Genomic DNA, 12500 nt, shown 5'->3' with positions numbered 1-12500 from the left:
TGTAACAGTCTTTCTGCTTCGTTCTGGGACACAACTCCACAGTTTAAACCAGCTTTAAATACCGTTAACATGTACAGTACAGGCCAAAAGTTTGGACACACCTTCTCATTCAATGTGTTTCCTTTTTATTTTCATGACTATTTACATTGTAGATTCTCACTGAAGGCATCAAAACTATGAATGAACACATATGGAATTATGTACTTAACAAAAAAGTGTGAAATAACTGAAAACATGTCTTATATTTTAGATTCTTCAAAGTAGCCACCCTTTGCTATTTTATTAATAAGGGAAATAATTCCACTAATTAACCCTGACAAAGCACTAGGGCTGTCCTCGACTAAAGAACTCCTTAGTCGACTAACACTTATAGGATTTTGTCGACTAATCGATTAGTTGATTTACTCGACAGAGCTGTGAGCTTTGAGAGGTGGTTAAGACTAGAAAAGCACAATATAAATGTAGTTAATTAACCATCTGTAAAACTGAGTTTCTCCACAATTAATCCTGCAAAAGCACCACTTTAAATCTTGTGTTTACCATAAATGTGCTCAGAAGTTTCTTGGAAAATAAGTAATTAAGCATGAATAAGCATAAAAAATGACTAATCGACTAAAGAAATCTTAGTCGACTGAGACCAAAACCAGCGATTAGTCGACTAATCGACAAAGAGGTGGCAGCCCTACAAGGCACACCTGTGAAGTAAAAACCATTTCAGGTGACTACCTCATGAAGCTCATTGAGAGAACACCAAGGGTTTGCAGAGTTATCAAAATAAGCAAAGTGTGGCTACTTTGAAGAATCTAAAATATAAGACATGTTTTCAGTTATTTCACACTTTTTTGTTAAGTACATAATTCCATATGTGTTCATTCATAGTTTTGATGCCTTCAGTGAGAATCTACAATGTAAATAGTCATGAAAATAAAAAGGAAACGCATTGAATGAGAAGGTGTGTCCAAACTTTTGGCCTGTAGTGTACACCTGATGATGAGGAAATGTAGTTTGTTTGACCCGCGGGGGGATGCTGAGCTCCTTCTGTTGAGCGTAGCGGGTTAAATACGTTCATTATGTCTGTCTGTACCGTGTCTCCCGACTCGGCACAGCCACGTTTTCGGCATCACCGATCCAGCCACAGTGTCTGCTGCGTTTGTTAAAAGTCTCTCGGTGTAAAGAACGTAGAGCCGGCTTATACGTAGAAATCTGTGCTGCGCCGATAGATTTAAAAAAAAATAAAAAAAAAATAAAAAAAAAAATAAACGTTAAAGCCTCCAGGTGGACAGACGGGACTCGTACTTGCGGTTAAAAAGGTGCGGGGCTAGGCGCGCGCCGTCTATGCCAGAAGACACCAGGGAGTCAGGCTCTGGTCACACTCCAGTTTGGTGTTGATGACGGTGCAGGGAGCTCCGCTGATGGTCAGCTGCTGGCGGGACTCCACCTGGTAACGAAGGTTAGTCAGCCCTCCCTCCTGGTCCACCTTAAACTGCTCCTACAGGGAGGAGGAGGGAGGGAGGAGGGAGGGAGGGATGGAGGGAGGAGAGAAGAGGGAGGGAGAGGGAGGAGAGAGGGAGGGAACAAAGGGAGGAGGGAGGGAGGGAGAGAGGAAGGAGAGAGGGAGGAGACAGGAAGGAGAGAGGGAGGAGACAGGGAGGGAGGGAGGGAACAAGGGAACGAAGGGAGGGACGAGGGAGGGAACGAAGGGAGGGAGGAGGAGGGAGGAGAGAGGGAGGGAGGAGAGAGGAGGAAGGAAAGAGGAGGAAGGAAAGAGGGAGGAGAGAGGGAGGGAGGAGAGAGGAGGAAGGAGAGAGGGAGTGAGGGAGGAGAGAGGAGGAGGAGAGAGGGGAGGGAGGGAGGGAGGGAGGAGGAGAGGGGGAGAGGGGAGGAGAGAGGGAGGGAGGGAGGGAGGAGAGGAGGGAGGGAGGGGAGAGGGAGGGAGGGAGAGGGGGGAGGAGAGAGGGAGGAGGAGAGAGGGGAGAGGGAGGGAGAGAGGAGGAGGGAGGGAGAGAGGAGGGAGGAGAGAGGAGGGAGGGAGGAGAGAGGGGAGAGGGAGGGAGGAGAGAGGGAGGAGAGGAGGAGGGAGGAGAGAGAGGGAGAGGGAGGAGAGAGAGGGAGGGAGGGAGGAGAGAGGAGGGAGGGAGGAGGAGAGGAGGGAGGGAGGAGAGAGGGGAGAGGGAGGGAGGAGAGAGGGAGGAGAGAGGGAGGGAGGAGAGAGGGAGGAGAGAGGGAGGGAGGAGAGAGGGGAGAGGGAGGGAGGGAGGGAGGAGAGAGGGAGGAGAGAGGGAGGGAGGAGAGAGGAGAGAGGAGAGGGAGAGAGGAGAGAGGAGAGAGGGTTAGGGTTATAGCCCAAAAAATAAAACTTCCCAAAGTTAACACCAGAAGAGAAGCTGGAAGTTCTCCGAGGAGAGACAGCTAAACATGGATCACACTGAGGGACTCACAACCACTTAGGATCCCAAAATGTACAGATTTGTTTAGTATTCTATAGTAATTATAGTAGAATAATATATATGTGACACCTACATATTTAATATATGGCATGTATTGTAGGCTATGGATTTCTGTAAACTGCTGAGAGAGAGTCTGATTACCTCCGCTGTGTGAACACTCCTGTTTTCTGAACGATAGTTGACACATCGGCGTACTACGTGAAGACATTTCATCCTCTGCTGTCTCAGTGTGTAATCCCCCGCTGGGTCTTCTTACTGATAACAACTGTTTTCGTCTTCTCGGAGGTGATTTTTGACAGTTTTCGACCATTGACATATGAGGTTTTCGACGCACTTCTTTTGACATCCTGAACTACCGCGGAAATGTCAGAGCGCGTCACGTGACCATTCTAAGCGAATCACGTTGTCAGAAATTGGCATCAGCCAATGACATTGCCATTAAAACCATATTGTTTATTTTTCAAATTGGGTCCATTTCTATTTGTATTTGTTTTGTACATGTTTTGAATTTTCAATTGATTTGTAGTCAAATACACTGGTCCATTTATGACCAATGAGGACATCTATTGGTCAATCTATAACCCTACAACTTTAAACCCTCCTCTACCAAAATTAAGGCTTTTCATTGGCTGTGTTTCTTGATTGATCTGTTTGAAAGCGTATAAGAAGGTCTCTTCCTGTTTGGGAAATTGATTGACTCCCTGACGAAGGCTCGTATGCCGAAACGCGTCGGAGTACTTTAAGATTTATGATGACTAAGCCATAAATAAAGGCTTTGTAGCTTTGTATTTTTCTAAAAGAGAGTGCCTTGGAGTTTCCTTTTTGGTTTCTACAATGACATTGCGCTTTTAGAATCAAATCCCCCCTTTTACTTTCACGATTGGTTGCTGATGAAAAGGAAATGACCATATTTGGATCCGACAGCGTTGTAGGGGAGAGAGAGAGCTTTCCAACGGTATATGTGATGACAGGGTGCAGACAGCGATCGCGGAGCAGCGGGATCGCGAAGTACACAACGTTTATAAATTATAATGATGTCAAATTATGGATACCTTTCCACCGTTACAAAGACTTAGTCTTGATTAGTTTCCTCTGCCAGAGCACTAGTGTAAACTCTCGTTTTTAAAAGCTTCAAGTTACGATTAGATTAATAGACTCTCTGTAATAAGTGCTCAGCTTCTCCTGAAGTTAACGCTTGGTTTGAAAAGTTGCTATTTAAATAAACAGGGTTCATACGCATTTCAACCAATACTTTTCCGTGACTTTTTGGTAAAATTTCCATGAGTACGTGTTCCTGAAAATGTCAGTCGACATTTTACAATACGAATAAAAATCTGTGTTGAAGTTTACCCTCAGAGGTTTAACTATAACACGAATGACTACGTTTACAAGCTGTCAATTTGTGAGTAAGCAGAGAGAGTTACTCCTGTATACGTGGAATCTGTAATCAATTGGCGATATTCCGATCCAGGCCAAAAGTTTGGACACACCTTCTCATTCAATGTGTTTCCTTTTTATTTTCATGACTATTTACATTGTAGATTCTCACTGAAGGCATCAAAACTATGAATGAACACATATGGAATTATGTACTTAACAAAAAAGTGTGAAATAACTGAAAACATGTCTTATATTTTAGATTCTTCAAAGTAGCCACCCTTTGCTTTTTTATTAATAAGGGAAATAATTCCACTAATGAACCCTGACAAAGCACACCTGTGAAGGTAAAACCATTTCAGGTGACTACCTCATGAAGCTCATTGAGAGAACACCAAGGGTTTGCAGAGTTATCAAAAAAAGCAAAGGGTGGCTACTTTGAAGAATCTAAAATATAAGACATGTTTTCAGTTATTTCACACTTTTTTGTTAAGTACATAATTCCATATGTGTTCATTCATAGTTTTGATGCCTTCAGTGAGAATCTACAAAGTAAATAGTCGTGAAGATAAAAAGGAAACACATTAAATGAGAAGGTGTGTCCAAACTATAAATGATAATGTATGTGGTTCATAGTGGGATTCATAATATCGCTCCCCGAATACAACGCTGAGGTTAAGACGATGTGAAAATACATTTACTAATGACATATTATTATGCTGTGTTTAAAAACAATTCCATGACTTTTCCAATACTTTCTGGGTCTTTTTATGTTTCCAAAACCTTTCCAGGACTAGAATTTGCATTTTTCAAATTCCATAACTTTTCCAGGTTTTTTTTAAAACGATTGAACGCTGTATTTAAATAAAGTTATTATAATAAAAAGCTGAATACGATGGCCCAGTCTCGGAGTACTAACTCTTCTCAGCGTTTCTCCGATGTGGCTCGGTGTAACCGGTGGAGTCTCGTACCTGTTTCTGGGCGGCTACTCTCTTCTGGTCCCTCTTCCTCCAGGCCGAGTCGTGGATGTGGAGGAACGTTTTGTATCCTGTAGTGATTCCAGTCGGTCTGAAGAGCTGCAGAAAATAACAACACACACACACACACACACACACACACACACACACACACACACACACACACACACACACACACACACACACACACACACACACACACACACACACACACACACACACACACACACACACACACACACACACACACACACACACACACACACACACACACACACACACACAAGTCAGGACGGATATTCCACCGGTCGGATCTTTGAACGGATATTTTTCCAAGCAAAACATGGACTTCTTTAGCTTTAAAAGGTCCCATATTCTGCTCACTTTCAGGTTCATAATTGTATTTTAAGGTTGTACCAGAATAAGTTTACATGGTTTAATTATCTAAAAACACCATATTTTTGTTGTACTGCACATTGCTGCAGCTCCTCTTTTCACCCTGTGTTCAGCTCTCTCTTTTAGCTACAGAGTGAGACCTCTTTTCTTCTGTACTATCTTTGATACTCAGTAGCTCAGATGTAGATCATGTCAGCTAGCTCCATAGACAGTAAAAGAAAGGCTGTTTCTCCAACTTCAGGATCAGCTGGGAGACTTCTTCTAAACCAGGGAGCACATGGAAGTAGTTCTTCTGGAGATTATGGTGAACGTGTGTGTGTTGTAGCAGCGCTTTGCTATTGAGAACGACGTAGCATACTAACGCTAACGGTTGCGGTTAGCCAGCACGTTTCGGCTAGTGCCAGAACGTCAGAAACCAGATCTCACTCAGAACATCATGGATGGATTTATTCAAAGTGTGTATGTGTGTGTGGAAGCACCAGAGACACAAAATAACCCAAATCCCAGAAAAAAAGAGATCTTTTCATAATATGGGCACTTTAAATGTTCTGAGCGTTATTTATTTATTTATTTATTATCTGCTCTAACTTTTCCAACGTTTAAAGTTTTTTTTTTTTTTTTTTTTTTTTTTAAATAACTTTTTCTGGGATTTGGAGAGTTATTTTATGTATATATTTAACGTCATAATGCCATGTTGCCCCCGCCAAATATTTGCACATAAAGTCTTCCACAAACGGAGGGAAAACACTGCAGACATTACACTCGTTGATTTTGTGGAGAGAAGTGTTGGTGGCTGTGTGTTGTGATCACTGCCCTAAAGTAGTGTTTCTCAAATGGGGGTACATGTCCCCCTAGAGGTACTCTGGAGGACTACAGGAGGTACGTGAGATATTTAACTAAATGTTTAATAGTAACGAGGCTGTTGTCCAGAACATTGTTCCTATTTATGTAGACTATTTTTTACAAGACCTACTTTTTACAAGTTTCTCGCTTTTTTCTTCTTATGTCACTGTTTTTGATACTATTTTGACCTATTCTTGCCTTCCTTCTTTCTACTGTCTTTTTCCAAGGTTTTGTCTCTTTTTCTTATCAGCATTTAAATGTTTTTTCAGTAAATCCATCGCTGACAGCGCTGTACTGTTCCTGTTTATGTACACTTTTTTTTCTACCGAAAGTGATTAGCGCTGGTCAGGGGGTACTTGGCTTAAAGAAAAAACTCAAAAAAGGGGTACAATAATGAAAAAAGTTTGAGGAACACTGCCCTAGAGTGTACAGTAGCTAGAGTCTGCAGTCCCCGTCTTGTTTCCCGGTTCTCTGGAGACTCGTTACCTGTAACTCGGCTTTTCTCAGTCGTCTGTAGAACTCGTCGTCCTCTCTGCCCCAACCCCAGAACCGGTTCGACATCCCGTTACACTGCAAAACAAAGAGCCAATGAAGTCTTCTGTCTGCAAAGACACAAACGACTCCAAGACTGATGAAGTGATAAGACTGTGATAGATGCTGAATACTTGTCCTGCACTGTGAGTAATGTTTTAGAGTTAAAAACAGCTAAAATCTCAACTGGTTAAACAGCTTAATCTGGTGTGTGTGTGTGTCCAGTGAAAACACTGTTGGGCCTTTGTCACTGCAGGAACTTAACCACATGTAATCTATACTTATTATTCAATGGGTGGTTTGGTGGGAGAGTGAAGTGTGTGACTTTGGGACAGAGAAAAATAGGAGTCGTCATGCTGTTAATGTTTGTTCATGTGCACCAAAATGTGTCAAAAACGAATTCTACTTGAGTTATTTCAGTAAGATAATCCAATTCCTGTTAGTCCCAAACCCTTTAAAACAATTAATATCAGTTGAAGTGGATGCTATATTTCTATATAGATTATATTTCTACAATTCTGCCTCTTTTCCGTGTACTGTATTCCCTTTAATGAGCACAAGAGGTTAAATGGATACCAGAAGCGCTCCTGCCATTTTTTTCTTTTATAAAATACATTTAAAAAGGTCCTATTACATGCTGCTTTTTGGACGCTTTTATATAGACCTTAGTGGTCCCCTAATACTGTATCTGAAGTCTCTTTTATATAGACCTTAGTGGTCCCCTAATACTGTATCTGAAGTCTCTTTTATATAGACCTTACTGGTCCTCTAATACTGTATCTGAAGTCTCTTTTATATAGACCTTAGTTGTCCCCTAATACTGTATCTGAAGTCTCTTTTATATAGACCTTAGTGGTCCCCTAATACTGTATCTGAAGTCTCTTTTATATAGACCTTACTGGTCCTCTAATACTGTATCTGAAGTCTCTTTTATATAGACCTTACTGGTCCTGTAATACTGTATAGAAGTGGTCCCTAATACTTTTATATAGACCTTAGTGGTCCCCTAATACTGTATCTGAAGTCTCTTTTATATAGACCTTAGTGGTCCCCTAATACTGTATCTGAAGTCTCTTTTATATAGAGACAATTTTGCTGATTTGAAACCCATGATGTCTCTCTCTCATTGGTGGGTCAAGGCAAAGCAGAGAAAGGGGAGTAAACCTTGCTCCTTATGACCTCATAAGGAGAAGATTCCTGATTGGTCCATCTGAGCTTTCATTTTCTCAAAGGCAGAGCAGGATGCGATATTACGAATCCCACTATGGCCACGCCAAAGACCCGCCCTTCAATAGCGTTCACACACTACTATTGGCCAGGCGTCCATGCTTACATGTACAGGTCCTATCCCCTGACCAATCCCCTAACCTTAACCACTCGAGGTGAAATGCCTAACCCAAACCAATCGGGCTGCTTCGTAGGGCGGGTCTTGGCGTGGCAAGTCTTTATCTGGTTTGAGGTTAAGGTAAAAAAAAAAAAAAAAGATAATACACTAGAATATATAATATATACAAAAGTCTGTACGAAAACTATATATTCTGTTGTATCCTCGTCTTTCCTGCCGCCACGGCATCACTATTTTATGAATGAAACATGGCGGAGAAACGTCAAAGTGCTGATGACTCCTCTGTATCATAAAAGAAAGTAACCATTGTTTTGTATGGCTTTTTATAACAAAATGCTGAATATAATATGAAAAATTTGGTATTTTTTAAAGTGGTTTTAAGCACCCCCCCTTTCCTTCCACTAGGCGGGGTGTGACGTCATAAGAGGGACTCCAAGACTAGACTTACCGTTAGCTAGGCTAACGGCTAGTAGGCTAGCAGTTATATTGGAGACCTAGCTGTGGCTTTGTGTGTGTGTGTGTGTGTGTGTGTGTGTGTGTGTGTGTGTGTGTGTGTGTGTGTGTGTGTGTGTCTGAGCGAGACTGTCCGAGCGACGAGCCAGTGGCCGGGGGAAGGCGCTGCTGGTTGTCGCGTTACTTTACGGAGCTTCTCAACTCTGAAAACTTTGAAGCCAATTGTCAATTCAGCAACGATTTTAGAAAGACTTCCTATATTTGAAATCTTAACAGTTAATTTCTTGCCTAAAAACGTTCTCAGAAGTGAATTTAGTGATGAATAAGATGGCGAAAAGTGATAAAATTGTCCCGTTGTTGGCCTGCCTATGTACCTGCTATGGGTTGCTACTCCCTCTTATGACGTCATCACCCAGTTACTGTAAAAACATGCTACCTTTGAAGAAACCCCAATAAATGTTATTTTAACGCATTTTAAGACCGAAATGTTTAAATAAATACAGTACAGGCCAAAAGTTTGGACACACCTCATTCAAATGCGTTTCCTTTTATTTTCCAGACCAGACTCAGAGGAGGAGAGGTTAGTGAGACCAGACTCAGAGGAGGAGAGGTTAGAGAGACCAGACTCAGAGGAGGAGAGGTTAGAGAGACCAGACTCAGAGGAGGAGAGGTTAGTGAGACCAGACTCAGAGGAGGAGAGGTTAGTGAGACCAGACTCAGAGGAGGAGAGGTTAGTGAGACCAGACTCAGAGGAGGAGAGGTTAGTGAGACCAGACTCAGAGGAGGAGAGGTTAGTGAGACCAGACTCAGAGGAGGAGAGGTTAGTGAGACCAGACTCAGAGGAGGAGATGTTAGTGAGACCAGACTCAGAGGAGGAGAGGTTAGTGAGACCAGACTCAGAGGAGGAGAGGTTAGTGAGACCAGACTCAGAGGAGGAGAGGTTAGTGAGGCCAGACTCAGAGGAGGAGAGGTTAGTGAGACCATACTCAGAGGAGGAGATGTTAGTGAGACCAGACTCAGAGGAGGAGAGGTTAGTGAGACCAGACTCAGAGGAGGAGAGGTTAGTGAGACCATACTCAGAGGAGGAGATGTTAGTGAGACCAGACTCAGAGGAGGAGAGGTTAGTGAGACCAGACTCAGAGGAGGAGAGGTTAGTGAGACCAGACTCAGAGGAGGAGATGTTAGTGAGACCAGACTCAGAGGAGGAGAGGTTAGTGAGACCAGACTCAGAGGAGGAGAGGTTAGTGAGACCAGACTCAGGAGGAGGAGATGTTAGTGAGACCAGACTCAGAGGAGGAGATGTTAGTGAGACCATACTCAGAGGAGGAGATGTTAGTGAGACCAGACTCAGAGGAGGAGATGTTAGTGAGACCAGACTCAGAGGAGGAGATGTTAGTGAGACCATACTCAGAGGAGGAGATGTTAGTGAGACCATACTCAGAGGAGGAGATGTTAGTGAGACCAGACTCAGAGGAGGAGATGTTAGTGAGACCAGACTCAGAGGAGGAGATGTTAGTGAGACCAGACTCAGAGGAGGAGATGTTAGTGAGACCAGACTCAGAGGAGGAGAGGTTAGTGAGACCAGACTCAGAGGAGGAGAGGTTAGTGAGACCAGACTCAGAGGAGGAGATGTTAGTGAGGCCAGACCACGCATGGATGAAATAATGAAATAGTAAATAGGACTACAGTAACAGAAATATGTGCAGAATTAAGACCCATTGTTTGGTGAACCGGGGTACACCTTGTTCACTTAATAGCCTACAAATCATCCCCGGGATGAATTACGCATCACATGAGTTTGCCCCCCCCGACACAGCGTTTGTTCCTGGGGAGATGGATCCGTGCGTCCCGCCTCCTGTGCGCCATGGTTGTCTGAGCCTCAGCAACTACTAACCATGAAGATATAATGTGCCTGTTCCCAGCATTAGCACAACACTTAGCGATGGTTAGCTTGTTACCTGTGACGATATATGCTAAATAACGTCTCTTTCACATTAGCGTGTGAGTGACTGACCTGCCTGGGTGCGTTTTGAGATGCCTGATGAAGTCCGACGTTACACCTCGCACGTAGCTGTTGGCTTACTGCCACCGTTTACAAAGTTTTTGTACTTTAAAATAGTCTTTGCAGATTTGTGCTTAGATGTCCTTAAAGAACTCATCATTGCCAAATGTATGAGTCTTTGAACTGGCTGGCTCCCAAGTCAAGAATGCAATTCCACTGGTTACTACTTATTTTTAAGTGTATTCATTTCCATTTCCCTCCTTATTTGAAATGTATTTTAGTTCCTTTTAATACAGAGTACAATTTAAGGCATATGAATCAGCTCTTCTTTTATGTACCCAGAATTAACAAAGAAGTAGGTCGTCGTGCATTTAAATTTAAAGCACCATCAGACTGGAACAATCTGTCTTGTTCGCTCAGATCTATAACTTCCTTTTATGTTCTCAAATTATCTCTTTTTACCTGTTTTCAAACATCCTGTTCCTGTTTCTGATCCTTGTTGTTTTGACTTTGATTTTGGTATGGGCTAAAGGAAGGGATTAGGTTTGTGGGAGCATTGTTAGTGAGTGCGTGTATATGAATGTGAATGTTGTTGTATTTAAATGTTTGTTATTGTCTAGTGTTGTATTTACTTTAATGGTGATTCTCCATCTTGATGTTTTCTTTTGTATCTTAAAGGACCCCCTCGAAAATGAGATGGTGCATCTCAAGGGGTTATCCTTGAAAATAAATAAATAAAAGTTATTGAAAACAAAACTAATGACAAAAGCAACAGCACTTCTTCGGACTTGCAAGTGCTGTGAAATCGATAGTATGCGGTTTGCTCAGGTAGGCTCAGGGCTACATACGAGTAGCCTATATTTTAATTTAACATCTTTAATGGTAAGAGATCGCACAGGGATGGATAATGAGCGTTGATTAAGATTAAATTACAATGCCACATATGGCAGACACCTTCAGATATGAGAGACCCCCTCAGATTTTTGACTTTGGTGCTTTCATGGGAGCGAGTCCTCACTCTATGGGAGCTCGGCTCCCTCTGGCTCCCACGTAATTCGGACACTGTTTTCATGACTATTTACATTGTAGATTCTCACTGAAGGCATCAAAACTATGAATGAACACATATGGAATTATGTACTTAACAAAAAAGTGTGAAATAACTGAAAACATGTCTTATATTTTAGATTCCTCAAAGTAGCCACCCTTTGCTTTTTTTGATAACTCTGCAAACCCTTGGTGTTCTCTCAATGAGCTTCATGAGGTAGTCACCTGAAATGGTTTTACCTTCACAGGTGTGCCTTGTCAGGGTTAATTAGTGGAATTATTTCCCTTATTAATAAAAAAAGCAAAGGGTGGCTACTTTGAGGAATCTAAAATATAAGACATGTTTTCAGTTATTTCACACTTTTTTTGTTAAGTACATAATTCCATATGTGTTCATTCATAGTTTTGATGCCTTCAGTGAGAATCTACAATGTAAATAGTCATGAAAATAAAAAGGAAACGCATTGAATGAGAAGGTGTGTCCAAACTTTTGGCCTGTACTGTACATATTGATCACTTTATTTACATATTAATTGGTTGTGGTGTGACGCAGCCCCTCGTACCATGTGGTAATGTTTCTTGGTGAGCAGCAGGATCCCCCCCACGTAGGTCTTGTAGTGGTACAGCGGGTGCAGCTCCGGGGACGCCACGTGGAACGGCCCGTCGTCGGGGAAACCGTAGTCGAGCGCGTCGTTAAGGGGCAGCAGGTCCACGTCGTGCATGGCCAGGTAGTCCGTGTCGTTCCCGCTCTCCAGGTAGCCCACGTTGATCAGAGACGCTCGGTTAAATCTGAAACCAGAACGGCTTAAATTACTCTGTGGTCAACTTTGATTCATAGCAACCTTTTGGGGGGAGGACTTAAAGTGCCTATAGTATGAAGAAAAAAAGAAAAAAAAACACCTTTTTCTGGGATTTGGGGTGTTATTTTGTGTCTCTGGTGCTTCCACACGCACGAAAACTTTTAAAATAATCCATCCATGGTGTTGTGAGTGAGATCTGGTTTCTGAATGTGTCCTGCCTTCAGTCTCCTGGTGAGCTGGTCAAAACCTGCACGGCTTTATACGTCACTAGCCGAGAGGAGC

The 12500-nt window shown here is 42.6% G+C and overlaps 1 protein-coding gene across 3 annotated transcripts in view; it reads right to left on the bottom strand.

Moving 5' to 3' along the window:
- Positions 1-1268: 1268 nt before the first annotated feature.
- Positions 1269-12500, bottom strand: part of b4galt7 (xylosylprotein beta 1,4-galactosyltransferase, polypeptide 7 (galactosyltransferase I)) — a 17801-nt gene continuing 6569 nt past the window's right edge. For all 3 annotated transcript variants that reach the window (XM_028589788.1, XM_028589785.1, XM_028589787.1), the window contains 4 exons: positions 11982-12207; positions 6527-6610; positions 4796-4900; positions 1269-1489 (listed from right to left, as the gene is read on the bottom strand). In XM_028589788.1, coding sequence (XP_028445589.1) covers positions 1334-1489; positions 4796-4900; positions 6527-6610; positions 11982-12207 — 571 coding nt within the window. In that variant the 3' untranslated portion in view covers positions 1269-1333. The remainder of the gene's footprint in view (positions 1490-4795; positions 4901-6526; positions 6611-11981; positions 12208-12500) is intronic.

Source organism: Perca flavescens, chromosome 10, assembly GCF_004354835.1.
Source record: "Perca flavescens isolate YP-PL-M2 chromosome 10, PFLA_1.0, whole genome shotgun sequence".
In the NCBI taxonomy this organism is placed as follows: Eukaryota; Metazoa; Chordata; class Actinopteri; order Perciformes; family Percidae; genus Perca; species Perca flavescens.
The sequence above is the reverse complement of the archived record's forward strand: the minus strand, read 5'-3'. Positions and strand labels throughout refer to the sequence as shown.